Source organism: Oncorhynchus mykiss, chromosome 2 (genome assembly GCF_013265735.2).
Source record: "Oncorhynchus mykiss isolate Arlee chromosome 2, USDA_OmykA_1.1, whole genome shotgun sequence".
In the NCBI taxonomy this organism is placed as follows: domain Eukaryota; kingdom Metazoa; phylum Chordata; class Actinopteri; order Salmoniformes; family Salmonidae; genus Oncorhynchus; species Oncorhynchus mykiss.
In genome coordinates, this window is record NC_048566.1 from 13,174,857 (window position 1) to 13,189,884 (window position 15,028).

Below are 15,028 nucleotides of genomic sequence, written 5' to 3' on the forward strand. Positions count from 1 at the left end.
CATTGTTAACATTGTAAACGTCTTTGTCCGGACACATTTTCAGCACCACATTCTACCCTCCCTCAGAGCTTCTGCCTCTCCCTTGTCCTAATTTACCCTCACAGTAAGCAGGTTAGCGTTGTCGTCATGAATCTTCTTCTGGAGGCAGCTCTGCTGTGAGTGGTCACTAGCTGGCACGGCCAGTCATAAAATCTCATTTTAAACCTAACGTTAAGCATACTACTAACCTGAAATGTAGCCCAGATAGCTCATTTTTGTTTTCATACATTTTAACAATATTGCCAATTTTGACTTTGCAGCTGGCTCATCGAGGAAATCTTTCAGTTGGGCCTCCAGGACAAGACTCATCCCAATAAACGTCAACCTGCTCACTGTAATGGAGCAAGTTAAAATGCAACGCTGCAGCCCTTTCTTCTTTAGCCTATGGCAGCCATATATAGACCCTAATGCAGAAAAATACCATTCTTCCTTTTACACAGCCTATTGATATTTTAAGTGGTCATAGGATGAGAAGCAGAACTGAATGATGTAACATTGACCTTGATGATTCGCTAACTGCACTTCAGCAAGGCAGGCTCCCTCCATCCCCTTCCTGATCTGAGGGAGGTTTCCCTCTAGTGGTCATGTACTGAAAGACAAGGCCTGCCCTCATCACAGATACGAACCATTACTCTTAGTAACCGACAGTTGGCAGCTCTGACATGTCAACGGGGTTGGGGGAAATATTGATAAATGTTCACCTTTGCTTTGCTCCATTTTAGAGCACAATAACAAATAACCCAGACTGGTGTAACGTCTACCCCTGAACGTCATACTGATGTCCATGTTGCAGTCTGTACTTTTATGGGTCCTAAAAAGCTCCCATGTTCTTCCTCTGGAGCTCTGACGACCACATTTCACACAGTGGGGTTCATCTCTCTCAAAGGAACAATTCATAGGAACGAAAGCGGTTGAGATTAGCTCTCCTCTTTGAACAGAAATCAGTGTGCATAAAAAAATGCTTGATAAAGTCACCGTGACAAGTTATTTTACTGCAGTAATTTTAAAGTGTAACTGCAGTTATACTGCACTCTGACTGCAGTACACTTCAGTTATTCCGCAATTACTGCAGTTACTCCACTTTTACTGCAGTTACTCCACTTTTACTGCAGTTACTCCACTTTTACTGCAGTTACTCCACTTTTACTGCAATCTTTTATTGTAAAGGTGGTTTTCAGACAGAATGCCCATGAGAGTTGTAGTTTTTAAGACTGAAATATTGTTGATCTTCACAACACAAGTCTAAATATACATGTGTCACAACAAAGGCCACGGAAATCATAATATAATCTTTATTATTTACAGGTATTTTACAATACATGAATAGAGAAGCACCATTTGTTCTTCCCCACGGTAATTGACTTGTGATTGGAGACTTACAATGATATACAGGACAACAATACAAAGGCATCCACATGTTCAGGAGTTAATCAAACCTTATCCTTGGGCTCAGCACATCTAGTAAACGGTGCACTGGGTAAAGTGGCTGTAAAAGTCTAAGTAACTCACCCAATCTGCAACTTCACACACAGAGATATTAGCTGCCACCTATATGAAATAAGAGGACAGGCTGCTATAGCTATGCTAACTGATCTTAGACCTAGATACTGTGCTTTTCCAGACACCCTGGACAGGTGCCTAATAATACTATCAAATACTGTTGCAATGAATGAATGGGATTTATTGAGGCCGAACCTTCTTTCCCCACAATGGCAGCTGAGAAGAATGGAGTAGTTATCTTCAATTACTAGATTCTGATGCTGCGTTTTCCTTCACCTGCACACGCTAGCTATTAATACGTGGATTATTTAACACTAGACCACAACAAGAGCCAAAACACTATGAATGAGAACATAATTAGAACATCTTGAAGTGAAAACGACCACTTACAAAAGGACCCATAAAAAGACAAGACCAAAAAGCAGCAGCAATGACTGTAGTCCCTGGTCACATACTAGGTCATTAAAAAGGCACTTCGCTTGTCATGGGGAAATCTTTTTATATTTGGGATTTATTTAACCTTAACTACGCAAGTCAGTTAAGAAGAAATTCTTATTTGCAATGACGGCCTACCCCGGCCAAACCCTAACGACGCTGGGCCAATGGTGCGCCTCCCTACGGGACTGCCAATCACAGCCGGTTGTGATACAGCCTGGAACTGAGATGAAGCACTGAGATGAAGTGCCTTAGACCGCTGTGTCACTCAGGAGCCCATCAGCAAAACCAGAGGTCTAGAAGTTCCACAATCATGTGTTTTTAAATGAAAACTCTATGGTCCGTGGTCATATCTACATGAGCTGTTATGACGCAAATGACACATTTCTAAATAATCTCACAAAGGATCTTTGACAGAATGAGAATAATCCACAAGTGGTCAAATTGTAGTCTGTATCGTTCTGAGAATCACATTTCTTAAAACAGCAGATTAAAAGCTGACACACTCATCACAAAATGACCAAAATCACAACAAGCAGTAACAACTATGAGCCATTCTCTTTTGTCAGTAGAATGAATACAAGTGTCAAACCAAACAATCCAGGAGAATCATCTTTTCAACACGGGGTCCTTCCCTAGTTAGCAGGTCTGCTGTGCTGGTGGTGGTAGGTCTACTACTGAGGACCTAAAGTGAGGATGATTGAGGTAAAATAAAGCCCTATTGAGCTGTATGCCCAGTCCTCTATCCTCACAGATCACATGCTCACTGAGAGGACAAGCTCTGGGCATGACAGGTGTAACACGTCACTCTCCGCAGGTTAACTAGTGCCCCACCCCCCCCCCATCAGCCCAGCGCGTCACACACCTGAAGCACTCTGTGGTTGAAGTCCTCTGGCTGGTCAGCATAGACGTAGTGGCCCGCTCCTCTGATAGCCTGGGAGAGAGAGAGGAGGAGGAATAGAAATATGAGATCAAATACACATTCTGGAAAATTATATTCATCTAGGATTTAACACTTCAATTCACTTTTTTTCCTGCCACCTGCTGAATAAAGCTGAATATAAGAGCTGAGCCAGCTGTCTCACGCATTACTAGACAACCACACACAGACAGCATCTTAAGTGTTCAGTTTAAAGGAATTGAAACGTACTATGATCTCCACATGAGAGTTTGGCCTCATTTCTTTGATAGCGTTGCCCGAGTTACCGTCGATGCTGGAGCGTGACCCATATATCACAGTAATAGGGATGTCAGCATGGAGCAGGCCAATCCTCTGCAGCATAGGCCTCTTGGCCCACCCGTATGGGATGGTCATGTTCTTGAAGGCTGTCTCACCACTGCAACAGAGTAAACAAACATGATTATTACTAAAGAGGGAGAAGTACAGCAGTAATGTATACGATATATCTGATCTTCTCAGAATAATCCTTAATAAGCAGCTACTTTGAACTCACCACTACAACAGAGTAAAACTAACATTATCACTGAAATAAGGGTGTGAGACAAATGAAAATCACAGCCTATATCACAAAAGCATTTCAGAATTGAATCATAACATCTTCATTATGGTCTAAGAGGAAAACATTGGAAGTGAACTGTATTGAAACTCACTCAGGCTGAGACTGTAAATACAGGCCCAGAGTAAGTGGAGATAAAAAGCCAGTGAACTCAAATAGGAACTAAATAGAGAGAGAGAGGGAGGGACTAACCTGGGAGTCTGGACATTCAGGTGATAGATATACTCTGTGACCGTATCGTCGTTGAACATGGACAAGTATTTCTTCTTGAAGTCTGGTCTTAGAGCTGAAACAAGTGTGGGACCTTGAAGAACAAAGGAGGTGGGTTTGAATGCTGGTAAAATCTCCATCCCATAAACAATGCAGTCATCCAGTCAGACAGGTATGTAACTGAAATGTAATTTACAGTAGTATTTCTATGTCTGTCATCCATCTAGTCAGACAGGCTGCCAGTCTTACCCAGTGGCCCCACCAGTCGTAGCCCTGCCAGGGGGTTGAACGGGCTCAACATGGCTCCCAGGGCTTTGATCCACACGGGGGTGGGCCTGTCCTGGTCTTCTGTGTCTGGACGCTCAGGTAAGCCCCACGGCTCAACCAGCACCATATGTTGCACCCTACAGGACAGTGAAGAGGAAAGGTAAGACCCACGGCTCAACCAGCACCATATGTTGCACCCTACAGGACAGTGAAGAGGAAAGGTCAGACCCACGGCTCAACCAGCACCATATGTTGCACCCTACAGGACAGCGAAGAAGAGGAAAGGTCAGACCCACGGCTCAACCAGCACCATGTGTTACACCCTACAGGACAGTGAAGAGGAAAGGTCAGACCCACGGCTCAACCAGCACCATATGTTGCACCCTACAGGACAGCGAAGAAGAGGAAAGGTCAGACCCACGGCTCAACCAGCACCATGTGTTACACCCTACAGGACAGTGAAGAAGAGGAAAGGTCAGCCCCACGGCTCAACCAGCACCATGTGTTACACCCTACAGGACAGTGAAGAGGAAAGGTCAGCCCCACGGCTCAACCAGCACCATGTGTTACACCCTACAGGACAGTGAAGAAGAGGAAAGGTCAGACCCACGGCTAAACCAGCACCATGTGTTACACCCTACAGGACAGTGAAGAGGAAAGGTCAGCCCCACGGCTCAACCAGCACCATGTGTTACACCCTACAGGACAGTGAAGAAGAGGAAAGGTCAGCCCCACGGCTCAACCAGCACCATGTGTTACACCCTACAGGACAGTGAAGAGGAAAGATCAGCCCCACGGCTCAACAGCACCATGTGTTACACCCTACAGGACAGTGAAGAGGAAAGGTCAGCCCCACGGCTCAACAGCACCATGTGTTACACCCTACAGGACAGTGAAGAGGAAAGGTCAGCCCCACGGCTCAACCAGCACCATGTGTTACACCCTACAGGACAGTGAAGAGGAAAGGTCAGCCCCACGGCTCAACTAGCACCATGTGTTACACCCTACAGGACAGTGAAGAGGAAAGGTCAGCCCCACGGCTCAACAGCACCATGTGTTACACCCTACAGGACAGTGAAGAGGAAAGACCAGACTCCATCAACACCAATCTGAAATAACTGAAACGTCTCTATGGTTGTGAACAAAATAAGTTGATGTCGTATTGAAAGGTCTGGAAAGGAAATAATCTAAACCACTAGGGCACAGTTTATTAAGTGATTTGTCCATCGGTGAACTGAACAGGGGAAATAAAGGCGGCATTTAGACAGGCAGACCAATTCTGATATTTTTTTCCCTAATTGGTCTTTTGACCAATCAGATGAGCTCTGAAAAAAATCTGATGTGAAAAGATCAGTGGTCAAAAGACCAATTAGTGGAAAATAATAACAGAATTGGGCTGCCTGTCTAAACATAGCCAAAGTGCCCCAGTCAGATTAAGAGCATTTTGTCCTTAATTCAGAGCCAATTAGGATAATCAGGATGTGGCTGGCGGGCTGCTTTAATACTAGAAGGCCAGGATGTGGCTGGCTGGCTGCTTGAATACTAGAAGGACAGGATGTGGCTGGCTGCTTTAATACTGGAGAAGGACAGGATGTGGCTGGCTGGCTGCTTTAATACTAGAGAAGGACAGGATGTGGCTGGCGGGTTGCTTTAATACTAGAAGGACAGGATGTGGCTGGCTGGCTGCTGGAATACTAGAAGGACAGGATGTGGCTGGCTGGCTGCTTTAATACTAGAAGGACAGGATGTGGCTGGCTGGCTGGCTGCTTTAATACTAGAAGGACAGGATGTGGCTGGCTGGCTGGCTGCTTTAATACTAAAAGGACAGGATGTGGCTGGCTGGCTGCTTTAATACTAGAAGGACAGGATGTGGCTGGCTGGCTGCTTTAATATTAGAAGGACAGGATGTGGCTGGCTGGCTGGCTGCTTTAATACTAGAAGGACAGGATGTGGCTGGCTGGCTGGCTGCTTTAATACTAGAAGGACAGGATGTGGCTGGCGGGCTGCTTTAATACTAGAAGGACAGGATGTGGCTGGCTGGCTGGCTGCTTTAATACTAGAAGGATAGGATGTGGCTGGCTGGCTGGCTGCTTTAATACTAGAAGGACAGGATGTGGCTGGCTGGCTGCTTTAATACTAGAAGGACAGGATGTGGCTGGCTGGCTGCTTTAATACTAGAAGGACAGGATGTGGCTGGCTGGCTGATTTAATACTAGAAGGACAGGATGTGGCTGGCTGGCTGCTTTAATACTAGAAGGACAGGATGTGGCTGGCTGGCTGCTTTAATACTAGAAGGACAGGATGTGGCTGGCTGGCTGCTTTAATACTAGAAGGACAGGATGTGGCTGGCTGGCTGCTTTAATACTAGAAGGACAGGATGTGGCTGGCTGGCTGCTTTAATACTAGAAGGACAGGATGTGGCTGGCTGGCTGCTTTAATACTAGAAGGACAGGATGTGGCTGGCCGGCTGCTTTAATACTAGAAGGACAGGATGTGGCTGGCCGCTTTAATACTAGAAGGACAGGATGTGGCTGGCTGCTTGAATACTAGAGAAGGACAGGATGTGGCTGGCTGCTTGAATACTAGAAGGACAGGATGTGGCTGGCTGCTTTAATACTAGAAGTACAGGATGTGGCTGGCTGCTTTAATACTAGAAGGACAGGATGTGGCTGGCTGCTTTAATACTAGAAGGACAGGATGTGGCTGGCAGCTTTAATACTAGAGAAGGACAGGATGTGGCTGGCTGCTTTAATACTAGAGAAGGACAGGATGTGGCTGGCTGCTTTAATACTAGAAGGACAGTGTGGCTGGCTGGCTGCTTGAATACTAGAAGGACAGGATGTGGCTGGCTGCTTTAATACTAGAAGGACAGGATGTGGCTGGCTGGCTGCTTGAATACTAGAAGGACAGGATGTGGCTGGCTGCTTGAATACTAGAAGGACAGGATGTGGCTGGCTGCTTGAATACTAGAAGGACAGGATGTGGCCGGCTGGCTGCTTGAATACTAAAAGGACAGGATGTGGTTGGCTGGCTGCTTGAATACTAGAAGGACAGGATGTTGTTGGCTGGCTGCTTGAATACTAGAAGGACAGGATGTGGTTGGCTGGCTGCTTCAATACTAGAAGGACAGGATGTGGCTGGCTGCTTGAATACTAGAAGGACAGGATGTGGCTGGCTGCTTGAATACTAGAGAAGGACAGGATGTGGCTGGCTGCTTGAATACTAGAAGGACAGGATGTGGCTGGCTGCTTTAATACTAGAAGTACAGGATGTGGCTGGCTGCTTTAATACTAGAAGGACAGGATGTGGCTGGCTGCTTTAATACTAGAAGGACAGGATGTGGCTGGCAGCTTTAATACTAGAGAAGGACAGGATGTGGCTGGCTGCTTTAATACTAGAGAAGGACAGGATGTGGCTGGCTGCTTTAATACTAGAAGGACAGTGTGGCTGGCTGGCTGCTTGAATACTAGAAGGACAGGATGTGGCTGGCTGCTTTAATACTAGAAGGACAGGATGTGGCTGGCTGCTTGAATACTAGAAGGACAGGATGTGGCTGGCTGCTTGAATACTAGAAGGACAGGATGTGGCTGGCTGGCTGCTTGAATACTAGAAGGACAGGATGTGGCTGGCTGGCTGCTTGAATACTAGAAGGACAGGATGTGGCTGGCTGGCTGCTTGAATACTAGAAGGACAGGATGTGGCTGGCTGGCTGCTTGAATACTAGAAGGACAGGATGTGGCTGGCTGCTTGAATACTAGAAGGACAGGATGTGGCTGGCTGTCTGCTTTAATACTAGAAGGACAGGATGTGGCTGGCTGGCTGCTTGAATACTAGAAGGACAGGATGTGGCTGGCTGGCTGCTTGAATACTAGAAGGACAGGATGTGGCTGGCTGGCTGGCTGCTTTAATACTAGAAGGACAGGATGTGGCTGGCTGGCTGCTTGAATACTAGAAGGACAGGATGTGGCTGCCTGGCTGCTTGAATACTAGAAGGACAGGATGTGGTTGGCTGGCTGCTTGAATACTAGAAGGACAGGATGTTGTTGGCTGGCTGCTTGAATACTAGAAGGACAGGATGTGGTTGGCTGGCTGCTTGAATACTAGAAGGACAGGATGTGGCTGGCTGCTTGAATACTAGAAGGACAGGATGTGGCTGGCTGGCTGCTTGAATACTAGAAGGACAGGATGTGGCTGGCTGGCTGCTTGAATACTAGAAGGACAGGATGTGGCTGGCTGGCTGCTTGAATACTAGAAGGACAGGATGTGGCTGGCTGGCTGCTTGAATACTAGAAGGACAGGATGTGGCTGGCTGGCTGGCTGCTTGAATACTAGAAGGACAGGATGTGGCTGGCTGGCTGCTTTAATACTAGAAGGACAGGATGTGGCTGGCTGGCTGCTTGAATACTAGAAGGACAGGATGTGGCTGGCTGGCTGCTTGAATACTAGAAGGACAGGATGTGGCTGGCTGGCTGCTTGAATACTAGAAGGACAGGATGTGGCTGGCTGGCTGCTTGAATACTAGAAGGACAGGATGTGGCTGGCTGGCTGCTTGAATACTAGAAGGACAGGATGTGGCTGGCTGGCTGGCTGCTTGAATACTAGAAGGACAGGATGTGGCTGGCTGGCTGCTTGAATACTAGAAGGACAGGATGTGGCTGGCTGGCTGGCTGCTTTAATACTAGAAGGACAGGATGTGGCTGGCTGGCTGCTTTAATACTAGAAGGACAGGATGTGGCTGGCTGGCTGCTTTAATACTAGAAGGACAGGATGTGGCTGGCTGGCTGGCTGCTTTAAGCTGTTCTGATCTGAGTGTGATGAGGTTTTGGAGACATTTATAATGAGTTAGGTTCCTGCTGAAATCTTAGCAACACAGTGAGAGAAGATGATTCAGTTGAGATACAGCACAGAGGGGACACTTTTTAAGGACATTCATGTTGTTATCAGAGGTTAGCACCTGCATACCAACATCCCGTGAGGTCTGGGGTGTACAGTATTAGTCAAGCATAGGAGGGTGAACCAAGGACTGGCTAAATACATGTAGTATTCTATCTTTAACCAAGGAGGTGGCTAAACACATGTAGTATTCTATCTTTAACCCAAGGAGGTGGCTAAATACTAAGGAATAAAACAACCATTCATATTGAAACCTGTCTATGGTTCTGAACTGGGGAAAGTGTTGGGTGGTGTCAGGTGATACTTGCCTGGTGGGATACTTGAGCGAATAAGCAGCTGCCAAATAACCTCCAAAGTTATGTCCCAGCATGACCATGGCTTCCAGGCCGACTTTAGCCCTCCACTGCTCGATGGAGTCCACAAACTGGGCCTCAGCTTCCTTGGCGTCGGAGCTGAAGTAGGGCCTGCTGCTCTGGCCGAAGCCCAGCAGGTCAAAGGCATAGACGGGCCTCTATTATTAACAATAATAATAATGAAAAGTCATTTTATTTGTAAAGGCACTACACAACATGATAAAACTTACTAAAAATAGAAGTCAGTGTTAAAAAGAAAGCATACACAAAATATATAGCAGTCAGACAACAATTAGAGCTAGTTATATATAGCAGGTGTGGTTGACCAGTTGACATATTGGTAGTTTCCTGTGACCATCCTCCAAATCTCTTTTGGAAGTCTGGAGAAATTCAGTATGTGATTGGCTGTGAGTAGAAATGAAGTTTCCCCTCCGAAGAGGCATTTCCTTGTTTCTTTTCCTACCTTGTAGTAGCCTATACACCGTTAGTTACGTACCTTATTCATCCTTACATAAACATCAGAAATATGATTATAACAACCTGTTCAGAGCCGCAACCATGCAAAATACTGCAGTGGTTTGATATATGGCAACGTGCACTAGTTTCTATCTAGACTCTGTCGTACCACACCCCTTTACATGGTCTCTCTGAGGAGAACTTCCTCAGGCTTTCCAACGCTACAAGAGAAGCGTGTGCTTCAGAGACTAACCTGTTGGGCCAGGGCGTCTAGGTTGAGGGCCCACAGGCCCACCCCTCCACCGAAGCCATGCAGCAGCACCAGGGGAGTCTGGTTCTTCATGTTTCCATTCAATGTGAGGGTCCACAGCATGTTACCATCCGAGATTGGGACATACTGCTGGGACACCTTGCCTGTGATGCCTGGGGATGAGAAGGATCCACACATAATAATCCACAAATTGGCCATGGCTGGAAATACAGTTTGATGGTAAAGGAGAGAGAAATTCCTTACATTGCAGCATCTTCTCCTCTGCAGTCTTGAGCTGGTTCTGGGAGGTGGGGCACCAGGAGGGCAGCCAGCTGGTGATCCATGCCGTGGAAGTCCAGGACCTGCATAGACACAGACACAACTCATCAACCAGCCTAGGCTATAGCCTATACGGTCTGGGATTACATTGGTAGTCAGGAGTCATGTTGCTGACGGTTGTAATATTTCACAGCAAAAAGGAGACGAGACATTAAATGTAAAAAAACAACAACTTGTAAACATGCTTCGGGGATAGGTGAAAATAAAATGACATGCAGGGTTTGTTAACTGATTGAACTGCCAGGGATGTTACTTCCTGCCTCAAGCACTGCATGCAGCAGGGAGTTAGAGTTGCACTAGCAGCATATGAGTGGGGTGCGGCCGGGGAGGTGGAGTTAGTCTGACAATCACACCGGTAGGTAGGTTACCTCAACGTTCTGTCCAGGACACTCAACAAATTGTAGAAAAGACTATGAATACCAAGAAACATCAGTATTCGCTGAGCCAGTCTGCAGCCAAAAAACAAACTAAAAAACAGAGTGGAAAAAGGGATGTTATATGCCAGGGACGACATGCAATAGCCTTATTAATCACATGTGCTTGTGTTCATTGAATGGGGAAATGCAGTTAGTGTTGGGGATGGGATTCGCTGCATTGGACTTAGTTACATCCTAAATTATAAAACAGATAAGGTATTGGATAATTGGTTCTTGAAATTGGGTTGCAGTAGTGGAGAAGGTTGTAGTGTACTGGCCTATAGGCTTACAAAAACACTTGAACAAAGCTTTCAAGCCTTCCTAAAACATTTTACTTTAGGCATTGTCAATATGGCATTTCCACAGTAGCTGAATTGCGCTGTATGCCAATCAAAAAAAATATTGATTTAGAAGTTTAACAAACCAACTCTATGCACAATGACTACTTTGAACAATTTACTGGAAAAACTGTGCAGATGCTAAATTTGGTAACAAAATTACGGTAAAATCTCCCTGGGTTTTATTTTTTTATTATTATTATTTTTTCACCTTTATTTAACCAGGTTGGCTAGTTGAGAACACCTTTATTTAACCAGGTTGGCTAGTTGAGAACACCTTTATTTAACCAGGTTGGCAAGTTGAGAACACCTTTATTTAACCAGGTTGGCTAGTTGAGAACACCTTTATTTAACCAGGTTGGCTAGTTGAGAACACCTTTATTTAACCAGGTTGGCTAGTTGAGAACACCTTTATTTAACCAGGTTGGCAAGTTGAGAACAAGTTCTCATTTACAATTGCGACCTGGTCAAGATAAAGCAAAGCAGTTCGACACATACAACAACACAGAGTTACACATGGAGTAAAACAAACACAGTCAATAACACAGTAGAAACAAGCCTATATACGATGTGAGCAAATGAGGTGAGATAAGGGGGGTAAAGGCAAAAAAAGGCCATGGTGGCAAAGTAAATACAATATAGCAAGTAAAACACTGGAATGGTAGATTTGCAGTGGAAGAATGTGCAAAGTAGAAATAAAAATAATGGGGTGCAAAGGAGCTAAATAAATAAATAAATAAATAAAATAAAATAAATTCAGTAGGGAAAGAGGTAGTTGTTTGGGCTAAATTATAGGTGGGCTATGTACAGGTGCAGTAATTTGTGAGCTGCTCTGACAGCTGGTGCTTAAAGCTAGTGAGGGAGATAAGTGTTTCCAGTTTCAGAGATTTTTGAAGTTCGTTCCAGTCATTGCAGCAGAGAACTGGAAGGAGAGGCGGCCAAAGGAAGAATTGGTTTTGGGGGTGACCAGAGAGATATACCTGCTGGAGCGAGTGCTACAGGTGGGTGATGCTATGGTGACCAGCGAGCTGAGATAAGGGGGACTTTACCTAGCAGGGTCTTGTAGATGACATGGAGCCAGTGGGTTTGGCGACGAGTATGACGCGAGGGCCAGCCAACGAGAGCGATTATTCTGATATTCTGTTACCAAACTTTATATCTGCACAGTTCTTACTGTATATTTTGTGTGGAAATGGTTAAGTCCTTTTGCATAGAGTTAGTTATATGGTTGGTTAAACTTTGAAATCAATGTTTTTTTGTTTGGTATACATTTTAAAGTGAAAATTCTGAGTCTGGGCATAATTCCATGACCATAGAATTTCTCAGGATAATTCCATCACCGTGGAATTGTCCTAAATTAAGATCAGAAAATAGAAACATGGACATTTAAAATATAAGTAGTCTAAGTAGTCTATGAGTAGTCTATGTACATGTAAACAACACCTAAAACATATTGAGATATGACACTGTCAAAGACACCCTCCACTCTGCCCCCCAAAACCCTCACTAACACCATTAAAATGTATCTGTATCATGCTGAAACACTTCACCCTTAGGATTGTTCAACATATCAACAACCATTTCAACAGTAACATCTGTTACCCCCAATATCTCTTTTGCCGTCTCCACAATAACCTTCTGCTTTTCACAACCCGAGTCGCATTAATAACCTTACCAATAAAAGCGATACGATACATCACGACTGATCCTATATCTCCGAGACTCTCTGTACTTGGCATCCACCAAATGCTACAGTGTTCCCCCCCACAATTACTGCACTTAACCTTCACATTGCTCCCACATTCACCATAACCATGTGTCCCTACTCACTTGGCACATCTTTTCTTTCCTTTACACTGAGCCGCTACATTCTTTGGCGTTTAAAACATTGCAGTGCGTATGGGACACATTCTCTAACACTGAAACTAAGGAATCGGAGCTGTACTTTTCTCAGCAAGACTTTATCAAACCTCACCACCACTGATAATCTTTCACTTGTTTGACCCTCTTTCCTACCAATCAACCTTTTGGCCTCAATTACTCTGCCTCCCGTCACATTTTCTTTAAAATCATCTATGGACATAGATTTTGGGACCACAGTGATGACTTCCCCCAATCTAGCATAAGAACCAGGGACATGGCTTTTAATCTTCTTCCCATTTACGTTAAGCTTTTCCATTTTCAGAATAGTCTCTTGCTGAGCCTGGCTACCACACTATATTAACTATCTACCATTTCCAATGAATCGAGCTAATTTCACTTCACCTACCTTTTTCTCTACGGCATGAGTTAGTCAGATAGGGTGTAAGTGAGGCCCCGTGGTCTCATCAAACACTATCACCGCTTTCCACTCCAACACATCACTACCCTTGCTTCATACCTAGGCCCTCTTCATGCTTTCTTCACTAGACGCTTCACTGCTTTCTGTATCATGATCTCTCTTCTTCCTATGTCTTTCCACTACCGACCATTCCCGTCATCCTCCCGCACCATACAGTCAGAACTGACACTCATATTGTTCGCATTCCAACACAGCTGTTCATTTCAAGCTTTAAACCGCTCCTTCGGTTTCATGACTTTTTAACCCGGACCAATGCCGCTTTCACGTGCTAGTCGGAACTAGGAACATCGGAAATGTCCGACTTTCTAACTTGTTGTTGTCAATCACCTACCGCGTTCAACTAATTAGCAAGTCGAAATGTCCGAGTTTCCTAGCTCCGACATGCACCTGAACCCGGCATAAACTATAAACAAGGCGACTTACACGTCAAGTCCTGAAATGGCAACATTGTTGCCACGAGTGTGTTAAGTCAATTGAAAATTAACTTCAGTCTACAGGTGCTTGACGACAAACAAGAACAATCAACGTGCTAGGACTAGCTAATAACAAGACAAGGGAAACATATTGTATCATGATTAACTTTTTGTGGGTCGCTTTTATCAATATTGTTATATTTAAAAGAGCGGTTCTAAGTTTGTTTATAAAAAAAACACACTCACCCTCTCTCAGTAGTCACCGCTTGGTCAGCCATTCTTCACACAGCCAAATCACATGATCCACAAAACATGACATCACCTGGCGTGTATTCATTAGGAGGTTTCCGTTGCAAAACTTTTGCAATGGAAACCCTTACTACTTAAGGATCTAAACGGAAGCAAACTAAAGAGTGTCTATTGTATTGATAAGATAACAATCAAAACACATGTCCTCAAATATGCTCTGACAATCAAAACACATGTCCTCAAATATGCTCTAACAATCAAAACACATGTCCTCAAATATGGAAGGCAGGCAGGAGGTGAGATCAGGTGGGACCATTTAAAAAAAAAAAACGTTATTTAACTAGGCAAGTCAGTTAAGAACAGATTCTTATTTACAATGACGGCCTTCCCCGGCCCATCCCTAACCCGGCCGGACGATGCTGAGCCAATTCTGTGCCGCCCTATGGGACTCCCAATCGCGGCCGGTTGTGATACAGCCTGAAAACAAACCAGGGTCTGTAGTGACGCTTCTAGCACTGAGACGCAGTACCTTAGACCGCTGTGCCACTCAGGAGCCCATTCTAGCCAATGAGAGGGCAGATACGCGTGTGAACAACAGGCCATGGAGATGGTGGACTTATCTTTGTATCTGTGCCATTATAACGTCTGTGACAGTTTGGGCAGTCCCATTAAAGCTATCTCCATTTTAAAGTAGTTAATTGTTTTCTTCATTGGCTGATTGCTACCAACTCATAGGAATCCCCATCCAGTTGAAAACGTATAAATGGTGAAAGCCCTCAATGGCAATGTCCATGACAAATTGGATAATATCCATGATGAGTCCTCTATCAATTTCAATTCAAATGGCTTTATTGGCATGGGAAACATATGTTTACATTGCCAAAGCAAGTGAAATAGATAACAAACAAAAGTTAAATAAACAATCAGAAATTAAAAGTGAACATTACACTGACAACATATTATGGCTATATACCGTGTTCTAATGATGTGCAAATAGTTAATGTCCAAAAGG

At 44.7% G+C, this 15,028-nt stretch overlaps 1 protein-coding gene across 5 annotated transcripts; it reads right to left on the reverse strand.

The window, feature by feature from the left end:
* Positions 1-1,308: 1,308 nt before the first annotated feature.
* abhd5a (abhydrolase domain containing 5a) lies at positions 1,309-14,156 on the reverse strand. Of its 5 annotated transcripts, none has more exons than XM_021587639.2 (10): positions 14,014-14,113; positions 10,628-10,726; positions 10,185-10,282; positions 9,924-10,093; positions 9,170-9,372; positions 3,951-4,105; positions 3,684-3,795; positions 3,125-3,311; positions 2,840-2,908; positions 1,309-2,659 (listed from the first exon to the last, which is right to left on the reverse strand). In XM_021587639.2, the coding sequence occupies exons 1-10, from the start codon at positions 14,043-14,045 to the stop codon at positions 2,561-2,563; spliced, it is 1,224 nt and encodes a 407-aa protein (XP_021443314.2). In that variant the 5' UTR covers positions 14,046-14,113; the 3' UTR covers positions 1,309-2,560. The 5 variants fall into 5 exon arrangements, with proteins under 5 accessions (XP_021443314.2, XP_021443332.2, XP_036794223.1 ...); XM_021587657.2 differs by having other exon boundaries at positions 10,628-10,708; positions 14,014-14,067; XM_036938328.1 differs by lacking the exon at positions 14,014-14,113 and adding an exon at positions 13,283-13,322.
* Between the last annotated feature and the right edge of the window lie 872 nt (positions 14,157-15,028).